The sequence below is a fragment of the Pelodiscus sinensis genome, chromosome 9 (assembly GCF_052426305.1).
Source record: "Pelodiscus sinensis isolate ZL-2025 chromosome 9, ASM5242630v1, whole genome shotgun sequence".
Taxonomy (NCBI): Eukaryota; Metazoa; Chordata; order Testudines; family Trionychidae; genus Pelodiscus; species Pelodiscus sinensis.
The window spans coordinates 40,836,616-40,852,670 of NC_143060.1; the positions used below are offsets into that span (position 1 = coordinate 40,836,616).

At 42.1% G+C, this 16,055-nt stretch overlaps 1 protein-coding gene across 4 annotated transcripts in view; it reads left to right on the forward strand.

Annotated features, from left to right (window-relative positions):
• Positions 1-2,215: 2,215 nt before the first annotated feature.
• The window catches only part of AGL (amylo-alpha-1,6-glucosidase and 4-alpha-glucanotransferase), a 65,995-nt gene continuing 52,155 nt past the window's right edge, over positions 2,216-16,055 (forward strand). For 3 of the 4 annotated variants that reach the window (XM_075936601.2, XM_075936602.2, XM_025182967.3), the window contains exons 1-7: positions 2,404-2,560; positions 2,651-2,800; positions 7,144-7,354; positions 8,507-8,673; positions 9,123-9,326; positions 14,941-15,122; positions 15,760-15,871. In XM_075936601.2, coding sequence (XP_075792716.2) covers positions 2,719-2,800; positions 7,144-7,354; positions 8,507-8,673; positions 9,123-9,326; positions 14,941-15,122; positions 15,760-15,871 — 958 coding nt within the window. In that variant the 5' untranslated portion in view covers positions 2,404-2,560; positions 2,651-2,718. Of the gene's footprint in view, positions 2,373-2,403; positions 2,561-2,650; positions 2,801-7,143; positions 7,355-8,506; positions 8,674-9,122; positions 9,327-14,940; positions 15,123-15,759; positions 15,872-16,055 lie in introns of those variants that run through there. The other variant, XM_014571907.4, reaches the window with a different exon arrangement.

Genomic DNA, 16,055 nt, shown 5'->3' on the forward strand with positions numbered 1-16,055 from the left:
GTTTCAGCTAGACCGGACTAACATGGCTTCATTTCTATTACCAGTCACAGTACTTATTCACACACACTCTTCTAGAAGATAAACCTTCACCTCCCCGTAGTGTACGAGGGGTAGCCATATTAGTCTAACTTAGAGTGGTCCTGTAGCACCTTTAGGCTACGTCTACACCGGCTTCCCTCTCTCTGTTCTCTCCCCTCCTTCTCCCCACCTCCCTGCAGCAGATGTGCAAATTAGTGCCTCATTTGCATATCTTGCAGTCATTTGCATATCCTCCTCTGATCCTTTTTGTGGAAGAGGTTTTGCAGTTAAGTCCTGTGTAGACTAGGCCATTTGTCAGAAAAACCCTCTTTTGCGTGAGTCCTTATTCCTCAAAAATGAAGCTTACAGGCTCTTGTGCAAAAAGGTTTTTTTTCTGACAAATGACCCCATCTACATGGGGCTTTTAATGGCAAAACCTCTACTGCACAAAGGATCATTGGAAGAAGATATGCAAATAAAGTGTGAATTTGCATATCTTCTGCAGCCGAGGGGGGGGGGGGGAGCTGCAGTGTAGATGTAGCTTCAGAGTCTAAGGACTGCTGGTCTGCAGGGGTTCCCCCCAGTAATAGTAAAACCCCACATGCATCATTCTAGCTGCTTTCACTACCAGCAAAAGAGCAGACTGCTCTGCTCCTTTGAGGTACATAGTGCCTAATGCAGGAAGCTTTCAACAAATTTCTATTTTCTTACCAGCTTTTTACTTATTGCCCACTGCAAAAGGCAGCCAGGTGCCAAGTGAACACTACTTTTTATGTTAACACAGTTACTGTAAATTGAGAAGTAGAGAATTTTTTTTAAAACAATCCTATGCAATGAAAATAGCCTGACCTTCCATGGTGCCAAGATTGACCTTTTTCTGTGGTGTCAACTAATGATAGACTGGGAGTGAGATGCTTATAGCAACTGTTCTGGCTAGCTTCTTGTTGCAATGTTAAGCTGCTAAGGCAGGAGTTCAAGAAGCTAGTTGACAATATTTCAGATGTGGTTTTCTTACGAAGAATACTGTAAACTTAAGATATATACAGATCACAAATACTAGTCAGAATAATTGCCTTGACAAGAGGTGTGTAGTTTTCAAAGCCAAAATGTTTTAGATTTAATAGACATTTATGGTTTTCTTTTCCTCCTTACATTTGGCATAGTACAGATCCTTATTTTAATCTTCCACAATGGGAGTATCTATATAGTATACACACCCAGCTGACATCTTTTTACAAAAAAGAAATATATAGCTGAAGAATTTAGATGTATGGATGATTTTGTGCTGAGGGAGCAGTGTAATTTTACTACAGCTTCTTTCTGCTATCATCTGTTTGCTGCTGAAAGATCTGGTGGAGAATTGGTGTTGTGTAGAACACTGAAAAATTAGTGCCTAGGCATGGGGCTGTTAATACCATATAGCTTTTAGCAACAAAGCTGTGCCCTGTTGACAAAATACTTCCACCCCCAACAAGGGCGTTTCATTTAGTTGGTAGCAGAGCAAGCCTGCCAATAAAGCACCTTTCACTCTTTCACTTGTTGTGGCAAAACTTTGCTTATGGGGTGGGGTTAAGAATCTGTGAATGCTAGATGTTTTGTCGCTGAAGTGCAACAGCCTTACAGACACACTCTTTCACATGTGGCCTTGAAACAGGTTTCAAACATTTTTCCAATCTAAATGTAAAGTATCCATTTCTCTGTTATAATGAACAGCTTACAGTACCAGAAATGTTTCTCTAATCACATCTCCACTACTGCTGCGTGATTTATTGGTATAACCAGCATTGAACATAGTAAGTTCAGTGCTGTTAACTTCGCTTCATGGGTGGTGTGTGAGTAAAAGTACAAACTCGATGCCTGAAAGCTGTCGGGGTGCAGTGAGCTCGGACAGAGGCGCTTGCAGCCGGGGGAGAACACAGCCCTATGGACTAGGTGACCCTGGCTGGTCCATCCAGGACAGAGGCTTAAACCGGCGGCTGGGGGTCGCTTTTTCCAGCCTACTGAGCTGGAGGTGGATGGGGCCCCGGCGTGCCAGGCTCGATTTCCATCCCTGGCGGCGAGAGTGCGGCCACGACGGTTTATTTTTGAAGAGAGGAGAGAAGGGCACCGCATTTTAAAATTATCCCTCCACGTGCTGTGTCCTGAGGATCCAGCCAGCAACCCCCCTCCCCCGCCCTCTGCCCGCTCTTCTCGCGGGAGCTCGCCGCCCTGTCAGGGTCTGGCCGCAGCGGAACCAGTGCAGTTGCTGCGAGGCGGGAGGCCCTGGGCTCTGTGCGCCGCTGCCCGTCCGTGTCCGCCCGGCCCGCAGAGGGACCCCACCGTGCCTGCGCGGAGGAGCCGCCCCCTGCCCTTCGGTGAGTGCAGCCCCGCGCCCGGCGGCTATTTATACCGGCCGGGGAGGCGCTGCCAGGCCGCTTCCCCGCCCCCTGCGCGCCCCGGCCCGAGGGCACATTGTGCCGGGAGAGTGACAGGCGCAGCCCCTGCCCCTGCCTGGCAGCGCGGCCGGGACTTGCCCCCAGCGCCCGCTTCTCCCCGCGGCGATGTAAGTGCCGAGGCGCCCGCGGGGCCGGGGCTGCTTCCTGCTTTGGTGGCTGTTGACTGGGGGGGGCCTCGGGGCTGTTTGTCGTTGTAGGGCCCGCTCCTGTGCGCCCGACGTTCCGCGTCTCCCCGTGAGAGAGGTCACGTCCGCAGGCAGCAGAAATGGCCCCCAGTAGGCAGACCCGGGTTTTGCTTCTCAACGCCATGGAAAAGCTGGAGAAGACCCTCTTCAGGCTGGAGCAAGGTCAGTGCTGCCCTGGGGCGGGTCCGAGGGCTGCCCGCGCTAGTAGCTGACGGGCAGCTCTTGGGGAAGAAGCCATCCATTAGCTGCAATGCTCGTGGTGAGCCGTCGTGTGCCCCTAGCCAGGCATGTCCAAAGTCCGGCCCGCGGGCCAATTGCGGCCCGTGCTCCAGTTTAATACGGCCCCACAGGTAATTTGGCAATATCTATCTTTAATGGCCCCCAACGAATCCATATGTATTGAGATGAATACATTGTAAAATCCCAGTTAATGTCAGTTGGTCTAAATCAGTTATAAATATATTTGGACACAACATGTATACTTGGTGTTATGTTCCTGTTCGTATTTTTTGAACTTAAAAGTTGACAGACAACCTTTATTACCAATAATATGTAATGTACTTTACAATGTTCCTGACATATATTTCAGCTTCCTGGATTTTTTTTTCATCTGGCCTTCAGATATGAAAGGCAGAGTGATTTAACACCTGTTTAGATTTGTCATCCATGTGACGAAATGAAAAGTATGCTGTTTGCAATAAACTTTACATAAAATAGTTCATTTGCATTTAATTTTAATGGTTCAAAGAATGTCAGGCAAAATGGTCGGCCCTCGCGCATGTTCACTTCATCAAATCTGGTCCTCTTTGAAAAAAGTTTGGACACCCCTGCTTTAGCCCATCGTCTCCCGGACGGGGTAATTGCTGAACACAGCTACTACCGTGTCCTTTGTATGTTGTTTATGGGGAGTAGCATGTTAGAGGCTCCAATTGTAGATCAGTGCTGGTGGTAAAGCTCTTGGAGGCCAAAAAGACATTGTATTTCTTAAAAAAAAAAAAAAAAAAAAAAAGGCAGAATCACATTTCCAATGAAACATGAGTCTAGTTTAAGACAGCACCTGTAGGATGATACAACTCCTGTGTTCATCTCTAGTTCAGTCCCTATTTGTGCTATTTATAAGTAAGTCTTAGTGATTTAACTTTGTGTGTGCAGCACTGAATCATTATGATTTAGTCCCATGTCTTAATCCCATGTCTTAATCAATATGAAGTTTATTTATGTCTGTAGTCCTATTTTTTTGGGGGGGGAGGGTCACAGATAAGATTTGAAGATCTGCTAAATTTGTGCGCAAAATTGATTAAAGCAATTCTGTAATTTAGAATTATTTCTCTTGTTAATAAGCTCTTGGAAACATTTTTATATTTAAGTATATCCATCAGCCTGTTAGTGAAAGGCATATTTGGACCAGTATCATCTGGATCAGCAAATTCAGCCCATAAACTGTTAAGGTGAAAATGTTTATTCTTTCTTGCATACGGTGTTTTCTTTCAGGTGCAACAGTGTAAGTTTCATCTTTCACCCAGAAGATTTAAAAATATTGTCCAATAATGGTTGATTTATGAACTTACTTTCAAAATATTTCAGAAAAGCATGACTTTTTTTTGCCCTTCTCAAAAACTAGAAGTCACAATTTGCTGAATAATTAATATTTGAATTTACCAGACTTTTTTATTCTTAATTTTTTTAAAAAAGTGCAGAGTCAATTCTGACCAGCCTATTAACTTTTCTTCAAGCTATATAAGCTTGCATGGGGGCTGCTGAAGATTGGAAAACCACACACTTCAAATTGCCTAAACTGATAGCTAGTGGAGGGAGAGCATAGCTAATTTAGGGAAAGTATTCCTGGTATCAGTGCTGTTACTATAGGGGATAAAATATCAAAGGCATATAACCCAGTGGCTTGATCTAATTTTAGCTGACTCAGTCAAGATTATGGTGAGGAGAAATTGCCTGAACTTGCTAAGAGTAATTTTTGTATACAATTTTTGCAACCAAATTAGCTAGTTGATAGGCACCCAGATTCTGAAACTGTTAAGTCTTTGTGCTATTATATGCTTGGGAGGGTTTTCTTTCATCCTTACTTTTTATGTTTAGTGGATGACAAGGTAAGTAACAGATACTGTAAACTTCACTGGCATGGGCTATTTAAATGTACTTGGATAGCTGAAATTTGATATTTGGTCATTCTGGCACAATTCCATTTGTTGAGCAACTTTTTTATTTAATGAGGATGGTATGATTTAACTGTTTTTAACATTTTTACATGTTACAGCATACGTTTTAAACTTTCTCTTATAGGCTATGTCTACACTGCACGCTTATTTCAAAATAACGCATGTTATTTAGAAATAACAGTGTGTGCTTCTACACAGTCATGGATTCTAAAATCCTGATCCTGCAACTGACTGTCCAGTGAAGTCACTGTGGCATGGCATGGGTTTATGGTTGTGTGTGGGTGTAGTTGGAGGATTGAGGCCTTGATCAATAATGGCAGTTGCCTTGAAAGTGCTTAAGCATCCGTCTAATTGCACTCATGTGAACAGATCAGGCTTTTGAGGCCCTGATACCACAATCTGAGTCATTCAGGCACTCACTTGCTCTGGGATCTGTTGGTTTAAATGAAATTCTATATGTGTTCACCTGAGTGGATCAGATTATAAATTGAGGGGCAAAGGTTTCTATTTTAGAGTATGAAGGCTTAAATCTTGCAATTTACAATTTGTGGGTGAGCTGCTGCACCTCATCAGAATACCAAGGAAGTCATTGGGGCTGTATGCAAATATAGCTGTCCATGCAGTAAAATGCAGGTGTGGGGCCTCAATTTGGTTTATATTTTCAAAAAATGTAAAGGATTTGGGACTTGTTTACTTGAATATTACATGAAATGTAAACATGTCTATAAAACATTTTCATTTTCAAGTTTGGTCTTCCATTTTTCACAAATAGTTATCTTCCCAATTCAGTTAAATTTAAAGGAGTGTCAAATCAGAACCTCGTTTTAAAAAACAATAAATTATGAACATTCAGGTAATACATATACCCAAGTTCTCATGCCAGTGTATGTGGTTTGAAAGTCCTAGTTTCCTCTTATGTTTTATATTTTTTACTCTCTTGCTGTGTGAAAGATTCACACAAATATGAGAAACTGACTAGACAGAAAATGCTGTTAAATGCACAAAGATAAACAGACTAAAGAAATATAGCTTTTTCCCTCCCCACTCTGTTTTTCATGTGGCAGTAACGGTATGTGTGATGCATATAACCCATGTTTTACTCTTGTTATAAGTTGACATTTATTTAAATAGATGTGTACCATCTCTATTTTATCTATTAAAAATGAGGTGACTGTTTAAATAGTAATACTTCTGTCACCTTAAATTAAGGATGTTTGCTATCATGTAATTGAATAGTTGTGTAACCACGTGAAATCTTATTTATTGGTTACATGAGTATTTGATTGGCTGACAGCCCCAGTCCCGGGGATCCTCCCTGCTACTATGCACTGCTACTTCTAATACAGAGTCAGCAGTGTGGGGTGGCAAGAGGAGCCAATTTGAAAACCAGCTCCCCATACAGACCAGCTCCTGCCTGCTGCCCTATGCTGCTGCCTCTGACACAGAGGCAGTAGCACGGGGTGGCAGCAGCCCCTATTTGTGGGGGGTCTGAGTTCCCCACAGACAGAGGCTTCTCCATGTGATGCGGAGCATCCTTTGTTCACAGGGAGCTCAGGCTCACCATGGACAGAGGCTGCTTTCCAGCAGCCTCTCCTACCCTTGTCTTGCTGACAATGATAGAGGCCGGGGGGGGCGGGCAGACAGGCCATACCGCGGAGCTGGTGCTGGGGGGAACCACCTCTTAAGCTGGCTCTCCACAGCTCTGACTTCTGCCTGCCCTGTAGGAGGCAGCAAGGAAGGGACAGGTGAGTCTGCTGAGCTGATAAATGCAGGGAGCTGGCTTGAAAGCCGGCTCCTCGTGCATATCGGCTACAGCCTGCCTCCCTTCCCCCCCCCCCCCCCCCCCCCCGCCGCCACTGGGCTTGCTGTCTCTTATCAGGTGCTCATGGACAGTCTGCTTAAAACCAGCACCTCACGGGCACCGACTCCCGCTCTCCCTCCCCTGCCTTGCTGCCTCTGTCAAGGGGTGGAGAGATGCATGTAGTCGACAAGATTATACGATAAGCCTAGGCTTATCGGTTAGTCAACTACATGCCGACATCCCTACCTTAAATACTTCTAAAACATAAGGGATACTTAATTTCTGATTTTTAATGGCAACATTAGCAGAGAAGCAGAAATAATTATTACACCATAATTCTCTATTGATGAGAAATGCCATTAAAATAAAATCATTCTCTTAACTGTACACTCAGTGCATCAGTATAGAATTATGGTACCCCTCTATTAACTTGAAGTCTTCATATTGTGACTCTCACTAATAAACCATAAGATTATTCTTTAATTTTAACAAATACAAATTTTTTTAAACACTTCATCTTTTCTGTTGAGGTTTTGAACTACAGTTCCGACTGGGCCCAACATTACAAGGCAAGCATGTTACAGTGTACACTAACTATCCAGCTTCTGGAGAATTATTCAATCGCCGTAAGTTCAGGGCACTGTCCTGGCACAACCCAACAGGAAGAGAAGATGATTCCGATAAATATTGTAAACTGGATCTCCAAATTTCTGGGTCGTACCAGTATTATTTCTGTCATGAGTAAGTGGAGCTTTTTACATATGAAATGCTGTAGTCTTCACCCTCATTACTCTATGTATCTCAGTCTTGACCTAGAAGGGAAACTGAGGTATAAGACAATAATTCAGTTTCCATATCTGTGCAGTCATCATTGGCCTCTGTGGTGGACTGCTTGCAAAGGATTCATGATGGTTTTTCAGGCTGCAGTGTTTTGGGAAGTACTCAGACCACATTTATTCTCTCGCTCTCAAAAAAATTCATGTCTACACGGTCTGAGTCATCAGCATTCTAATGGTACAAATAATTAACTATTTAGTTTTGGAAGTTTGAGAGAGCTCAAACATTTAAAATCAAAGTTGTCTTTCTTATACATCTTCATGGGCTTTTTCCACTTAGTTCTGACATAGTGGCTAACAGAGCTAGAAATCATTATGTTCAAAATCCATTTATCTCTAACTTCAGTAATTTTTTTGAGGTCCTGACACAGTTTAAGCAGTCGATCTGTAACTCGGGGACTGCCTGTACTTCCTCTAATGGTCATGCTTTAAGAATACTCATTTTTATTCTATAAAATGGCTGAATAGAGAAAATAGAGTACCCACACAATGGCTGTTGTTCTTATACATGATCTTTAAAATTTTATAACAACTTGCATTCTTCCTTTTTTACTATTTAATCATTAAACATGTTGTTATACAAGAATAAGACTTAGGCACAGTTCTTCAAGGTGCTAAATTAAAACTTTTAAGAATTATGGCACCTTCTAGGTTCAGTCACTATTTTTAACCCCTATCCTATCCTATTCAGTCTATGCAGACTAATTTTCATATCTGCACAAAGCCCCATTAATATCCATGGGGCTTCATATAGACCTGAAGAACTGCTTGCATGGATCCAGCTGCAGCACTGAAGTCTTTTGTATGTTCGCTAGAAAAAAACCTCATTGTAAATTTCAGAGGCAGAACATTAAATAAGTTTGAGTTTGAATGAGTCCTTAAATTCGGAAAATGGTAGGAATGATTCTGAGTTGGAAAGACCTGTTCTGCAGTACTTTAGCATGCTGAGATGAGATGATTTTTAAAATACTAAATTGTGGGTTGGCTTCTGGTGTTAGAACTGGCTGGTGCAATGGGCATTTGTTTTTCCAGTAGTTAATAGACTCATTTTTTCTAGAAATGAGAAAAGTGGTGGAGGTTACATAGTTGTGGACCCTATTTTGCGTGTTGGAGTTGATAATCATGTATTGCATTTGGATTGTGTTACACTCCAGACATTCCTAGCTAAGTGTCTGGGACCATTTGAGGAATGGGAAGATCGCCTTAAAGTTGCAAAAGAATCAGGTAATAACTACATACTCTGTAAAGATCACTTTTAAGGGATACATATTAAATGTATACCAGTATGTTACATAGTTCTACTTTTTTTTTTTTAGTTTGCAGTATGTTATGAAATAAATAGTTATGAAACTGAATCCATGTTAAATGCATAATAAAGTAAATCAGTCTGATTATGAAAATATTTTCTTTGAAGGACAATTATTTGGGAACGGCCTTTAAAAATGTGATCTGAATTTTTAGGCTGTTTAATTTCTATCACATAGATTGGAAAGATACAGAGGAAATGAGGATAGAACATGGTTTAAATGTTACCAAAAAACTTGTTTTAGCTATTTGAAAAGTTTGGTGGCAGTACATACTATGATGGTACAGTTTATCATATAATTTCATCTTATGTTCATTGTAATCTTTTTCTTGTATTAACCAATGGTTTCCTTGTAATTTTTTTGTAGGTTACAACATGATTCATTTTACACCAGTGCAAAAACTTGGACTATCTAGATCATGCTACTCTCTGGCTGATCAGTTAGAAGTAAATCCTGATTTTTCAAGCTCAAATAAAAAGTGCACTTGGAGTGATGTAGGAAACCTAGTGGAAAAAATGAAAAATGAATGGAATATGCTTTGTATAACAGATGTAGTCTACAATCATACTGGTATGATTTTTTGCTATACTACCTTGATGCTTTTTGTTGCCAGCTCAGTAACAGTGTCAGAGCTAATCTGTTTATTCGCTGTTTCATGATTTTTCCCCATGAAAAGACCTTTTAAAAGGTTTTTGAGGGTACTTAATCATCTTTATCTGCCTTTTGAGTCTCCTAAATCCATTGTATCTTGTATCTGTCAAGGAGAGCTGTCTATTAAGAAGGCAAAATAAGAATTTTTATTAGTACTTAAAATCTAAGGAAATCCTGATTAAAACATATCTATAGAACACCATTATGCTTGTCTATATTTATGCTTGTCTATATTTTCATAATACTGTATTCATATATGCTGCATGGCATTGCTCAGGTATAAATTCACTGGATCACACTGTAACAAGTGTAATGTTCTTCACTGTATAAAAAAGGGGAGGGGAACCTTTTTTGGAATGGGGGCCACTGACCCACATAAAACTCAATTGGAGTCTGCACTCAAGCAAGAAACAAAAACAAAACCCCTCACTAGGGATGTAATCATGTAGTCGATTAATCAATAAGAAGCAGCTTATAGATTAATGCTATAGACTACATGCATTTCTCCACTTTCATCCACCAGTACATTTTTTAGCAGGCTGGCCATCAGCCTTGCTCAGTCCTGGCTTTTGACGGGTCTGGGACCTACCCCTGCTGTGGCTCTGCATTTAAAGTGTATTAGGAGCTATGCAGGCAAGCAGCCCAGCTCAGTCCCAGCTCATACTGGGTCTGGGAGCTCAGACCCTCCCCGGTCAGAAGCTGCTGCCATCCCGCGCTGCTGCCTCTCTACCAAAGGCAGCAGCACGGGGTAACAGGAAGCCAGTCTACGATGGGAGTTGGTTTTTAAACTGGCTCCCCTGCAGACCAGCTCCTGCTGGGTATCCCATGCTGCTGCCTCTGATACAGAGGCAGCAGCGTACAGTGGCAGGGGGCTCCTTGGGAGTGAGACCTTAGTGCGCTGGCTGTTGGCCTTGCCCTCCGGATAATATACAATAGTCGACTAATTGATAAGAATTCATGAGGTTAATTGACTGTTGAACATCCCTACCTCTCACTGACATGGCCCTTGAATGAGAAGCAGAAAGACACTCCTCACATTCCCCTCTCATACCAGAGCCTCGGGGGGCCAGGCTAGTAGATTTTGTGTGTTCCAGTCCCATGGGGAGAATGGCGCGCAGAGGGAGGTGGGCTGGAGTGCCAGCTCAGGCTCCCCAGTGCTGGGAGGGAGCTCCAAGCCTTGGGGGCCTTTATCCGGACAAACTGGGGGCTGCATCTGGCCCCTGGGCCTTAGGTTCCTCACTCCTGGTCTAAAAAAACACCACATTAATTTTAGGATAGGAGGAAGGAAGGAAAACAGAAGTAGGGTGATTGGGTCTGAGGCAGAGAGAATGCATGGAACAGATCTGTATCATGCTTTCAGAAGAAGAGATGTTCTAGGAATATGTTTTTGACATAAATAAAAGGATCAATTTTGTACGAGTCTCTTTCATACATTAGTGCAAAAATAGATACTATCGTCTCAGTCTTCCGGTTTCTTTATAACCTACTCGATGAAGCTGTTGTTTGTAGCTCACTGCAGTGCTCTATTTTTGGAATTTCTGATGCTCTCTGGTGTTGAAGTGCTATTTTCTTAAACATCAAAGAAGCTTTTAAAAACCATTTCTTTGATTCATTGAGCAAGGTTTTATTGATTTCTCTTAACACAAATAGGTTAGGAATAAGATGATCATTTAAAGGAGTAAGATAAATTAATCATATACATACTCTCAGATCTCATGACTGCATTTCTACAATGTATGAAGGAAAACTCTTGCCTTCCCACTTCTGTGCCTGTCTCCAAAAGTCATGTGCATCCCTAGTACCAACTCTAATTTTTTTTAATTTTTTTTTTTTTTTGGCAGTGGGTTTGATATCTAAATTATAGGTCAATATGTAATAGTTCTACAGCACCATTAGTGTTGTGTATGGCATTTTATAGCTAAATAATAGATGGCCCCTGCTCCAATGGCTGTAAAATGGAAGGGCTGAAGCCTGCAAACTTAATCACAAGAGTAAGATATTTTCACTTGAACACAGAAGTTAGGAATGGGCAATGGGATGAATCACTGGGCTAGATGGACCTTTGGTCTGACCCAGTACAGGTTGAATGTGTCTCAGCCGGGACTCCCTGGTCTGGCAACATCCATGGTCTGGCAGGCGTTCTGGATGTTGCTAGACCGGAGAGACCCACCCCAGTGGAGGACCAAAGGCAGGAGCTCTGTGAGGGCTGGGAACCAAGCCAGGCTGGCTGCAGGGAGGCCAGTAGCTGGAAGTCCGGCTGACCCCGTGGGAGGGGAGCCAGAACACCAGTGGGATCCGGCGGGGCAGCAGACTGCTTTAATGAGACCAGGAGCCCTGGTGGTGGGACCACGGGGCTGCCGCAGCAGGGCTAATGGGGCCAGTGCTGCCTCGGTAGGCTGGCTGGTTGGGAACTGCAGCTGAACAGCAGTCTGGTGTGGGGAAGAGAGGGGTGGGAATCTTGGTAATGGGACTGTGGGCTGGCGAGGCTGGTGCTACTGCCGTGGAGCTGGCGTGGCTGGGAGTACTGGTGGTGGGGCAGTGGTTTGCCACCATAAGGCTGAGTGCCCCAGCGGCAGGACCATGCGCTGCCATGCATAGCTGGTCACAAGTGGGGAGGCCAGGCAAGGAGCAGAGCCCGGCTGGGGGGCCAGTGGGTGGGGGAAGTAATGACCTCCCCTTATCTGGCAAAATCCCTCCTTGAGGACCACTCAGGTCTTGAGGATGCTGGGTCAAGGAGGTCCAACCTGAACAGCTGTTTTTGTTATGTTCACATGTTTGGATGTAAAATACAAGTCATAACAGCAAGCAGTGTACGAGCGGGAGGCCAATAAGAGTAAGTGAGGACAGTTCATGAAGAAAAATTGCTTGGTTAGTTATATATGTATTTTAAAGGTTTCGTGTCTTTTTTTTTTCTTTTTTTTTTTTCCCCTGCTGATAAACTAATGGTGGTGGTAGTCGTCAGTGTTTCCTCTAAGCTGCGCAGGTGATCAGTGAGCGCTGCCCTGTCAGTCAGCTGTGTACATGGAGCCCCCAGTCTCTGACTGCGTGGAGCTTCACAGGTGATTAATCAGCTGTGCTGCCATGCAGTTTAGAGGCAACACTGGTAGTAGTACTCTTTTTATACTAATTGGTGAAGAAGATTTCAGTTGGAGTTTGAACCTCTTAAATTCCTCTTCTGGGAAGTGTCTTATTTATCTGACTAATCCAAAATAATTTGCTAGTAAATTTGGCTGTTTGTATAGTCAGATAAAAACAGGTTTAGTTTTAGGCAGCATTCTCAATTCAGTGTCTGATAAGAACAGCAATAAAATGGTTAAACGTGTTAGTGTCACAATCATTTCTTTAAAATTCAGCTCTGTGTAAAGCAAATAAAACTTTCAGTTTATTTCCTTTGAACTGACTGTCTTGGCATGCAACACACTCCTGGCCTAGTCTGGTATTTTTGTCTCTAAGCTTTTTAAAAATAGAAATTAAAAACTTGGGCCCTGATTCTGTGTTTTCAGGATTGTGGCCTATGTCACTCCCCTCTCCCCTCCCCTCCCCCCTTCTCCCCCACCAGATGAGAATGTAACCACAGTGGGGGCAGGACAAGCAGAGGAGTCTTCCTGAGATTTCCCCACCTGCTTCCACAGGCTTGATCTGGTGGCTTGGCGGACTGAATCTGGCCTGCAGAGGGTGTTTTGCCCAGGCCTGATCTATGTGCTGTACAATTGAGGAAAATGTCTCCCATTTTCCTACAGACAGAAGTATTTTAATCAGTTTTCAGTAGCATTTAAATGCTTGTGGTAAATCAAACTAACCATTAGAGTCCACAGTTATTTGAGATAAAAAGGGAAAAGTGTGAGTGCTATTGTTTGCATCTGGCTGCACACTCAAAGACAATATTGTATATTGGCTAGTAAACTCCCCCCTCCCCCCCAGCTTTTTTAAATGAAGCTTATTATGAATATATTTTCTGAAAACTACAAATTTTTCTAATCATGCATGTTTTCCCCATTTGTTACATTCAACAAAACAAGAATAGTTTGTCAAGAATAATGCTGTCTAGTGTTTCTCTAGAAGTTTCACTAAATTTCAGTTCAGAGAATTATCTTCAAAGCAATTACTTTTATCACAATTATTATACACTTTTTTTCATCTCGTGTCTGAAGGCTAGAAGGTGATTTCTCAGAATCAAGTGAAAAGTTATGTCATTTTGCTGCCTTATCTTTTTGGAAAGAATCACCAATTTCTGACACCAAAGGACACGTCTTTTTTTTTTTAATTTCCCGATGTCTGTCATTTTTTTGTTCATCTATTCAGAATAGGATAACTTTGCTTTTTAAAGAAAAAAGTATTTTTGTACAGAAGTCTCAGGCAACATATGTATGTGAATAAGATCCCATATAAGATATTTACAAGTGAAGCTTTTAAAGGCCCGAGGTAATGTTGCTTTGTTACTTTCAGATGCGCAGGCTGCCTTTAGTTGTGGATGGCAGGGTTCCAGGTTTATAAAGGTCAAACAGTCAATGCCAAATTCTAAATGATAATGAAATGTAACAGTAGAGGTCGCTTCAAACGAGAGAATTATAAATACTATGGGGTGATCAGCAAACAAAAATAACACACAATTTGGTTTTAAAAAAAAAAAAGCCCTCACAGAATAAGTATTGCAGTCTGTTGCATTTCAATGGAACCACAACCAGCATAGGCTGATTAATAAATTCTATCAATGTTAGAAATGACTTGTGGATAGTAATGGACACAAACCCTTTCTTCTTTGAGTTAGGGACCACATTTCCTTTACTTCAGCCTTCCATGACTCTTTTCTAAGGCAATGTAAAAATTATATGAAATTTCTACAGGGCTGTGTTGGGGAGCATTTAATCATGATCTTTGTTTCGTTTGGTTGTTGAACCATTCTATAATCATTATAGTTCTCCTACTAAATTACATAGACTAGTTCAAAAGATCCCATGAAAATGATAATTTTCTATGAAACTCTGCCTAGGGCTTTTCTATAAGGAAAGAGCAATGAAAGTTAGATGCTTTCTTTTCCTCTCTTCCTCATTTTCTCCCTTCCTCCCACCCATGACTTATCTTTCACATTTTTTGTGGATACCCACTATTACTACAAGCATGGCCCCGTATATATAGCAGTGGGTTGCATCTTAGTTCTATGATAAGGGCTCCTTGATTTCTGCCACAGAACACTACTGTGTGAAGGGATCTGTATTGCACTGTCATTCAGCATGTACCAGAAGCAAGGAATCTCTTGTGTTTGGTTTTTTTGCACGAAAAAAAAAGTAAAATAGTTTCTGCTATACTAGAATATCTGTTTTTGTCTATTGACTTTTTAGTCATACCAAAGATGTTAGTGGAATGTAAGTTTTCATGTGGTCTGATTCTGTAAAGACTGAAACCAAATCTTCTGTTGGAAACTAAACTGATTTTTACCTCCTGTGCTATCCTAAAGTTTTGGTCATAAGATGTTTGTATAAAAGAGTGAAATAATTCAGCTTGTCTAATTATTGTTTTTTCTCTTATTACTAAGCTGCTAACAGTGAATGGATTAAGGTGCATCCAGAATGTGGTTATAATCTTGTAAATTCTCCCCACCTGAAACCAGCCTGGATCTTAGACCGGGCTTTCTGGTATTTAAGCTGTAGTGTGGCTGAAGGGAAATACAGAGATAAGGGGCTACCTCCATCAATTGAAAATGACCATCACCTGAACGTAAGTAAATGAGAAACACAGCATTGTACTTTGTAGTAATAATAAACAATGTAACTATATGAAGAAATGTTTATTTATATTGTGGTAGTGCCTAAACTGTGCTAGATGTTTCTCAAACATATACAGGTTGGACCTTTCTGGTCCAGCTCCCTTGAGACCTGATGGAACTGAAAGTAGGGAATTTGCTGGACCAGGAAAGGTCCCTTGCCACAGCCCCTCAGCCCGCCCTGCCACCAGCTCATTCCTTCCCAAATGGGCTGCCTGCTGACAGTCAGTTGCCCTGCTCTGGCCCCACTCCTAGTTGGGCTGCCGCAGCCCCATTACCAGAGCCCCAGCTCTGATGCTAGGCTGCTGCAGCCCCGGCCAGGCTGTCCATGAGGGGTTGCCACGGCCACATGCAGCTCCGGCCCCCCTACCACCAGCCTTGCTGGGTTCCCAACCCTGCCAGGCTCCCAGCTGCTGGCCCTCTGGCCCCAGGGCTCTCTCATCGAAATACATCTGTGGATGTTGCCAAACCGAAGAATCCTAGTTAAAATAGGTGCAACCTGTACTAAGACACACAGTCCCTGCCCTGAAGTATTTATTTTTAATAGCTTTTTAGGACTTGTGTAAAAGTAACTCTCTTTTTTTTTTACAGTGTATTCGTAAAATAATTTGGGAAGATATTTTTCCCAAGATAAAATTATGGGAATTTTTCCAAGTAGATGTTACCAAAGCTGTGCAGCAATTTAAAAACCTTCTGATTAAAGGTAAAAGTATATCTGTTATACATACATGTTTTGGGGAGAAGAGGCTTTCTGTTGTTGGTTTGCTGTTTAAATGCATGCTCAGATACATACCAACTTGAACACTCTCAGTTTTGACAATTATAGTCAAAATTACTTTAAATGACTTACAAAAAATAAAGACTGCTTTGTCTAAGAGCTTAGCTGA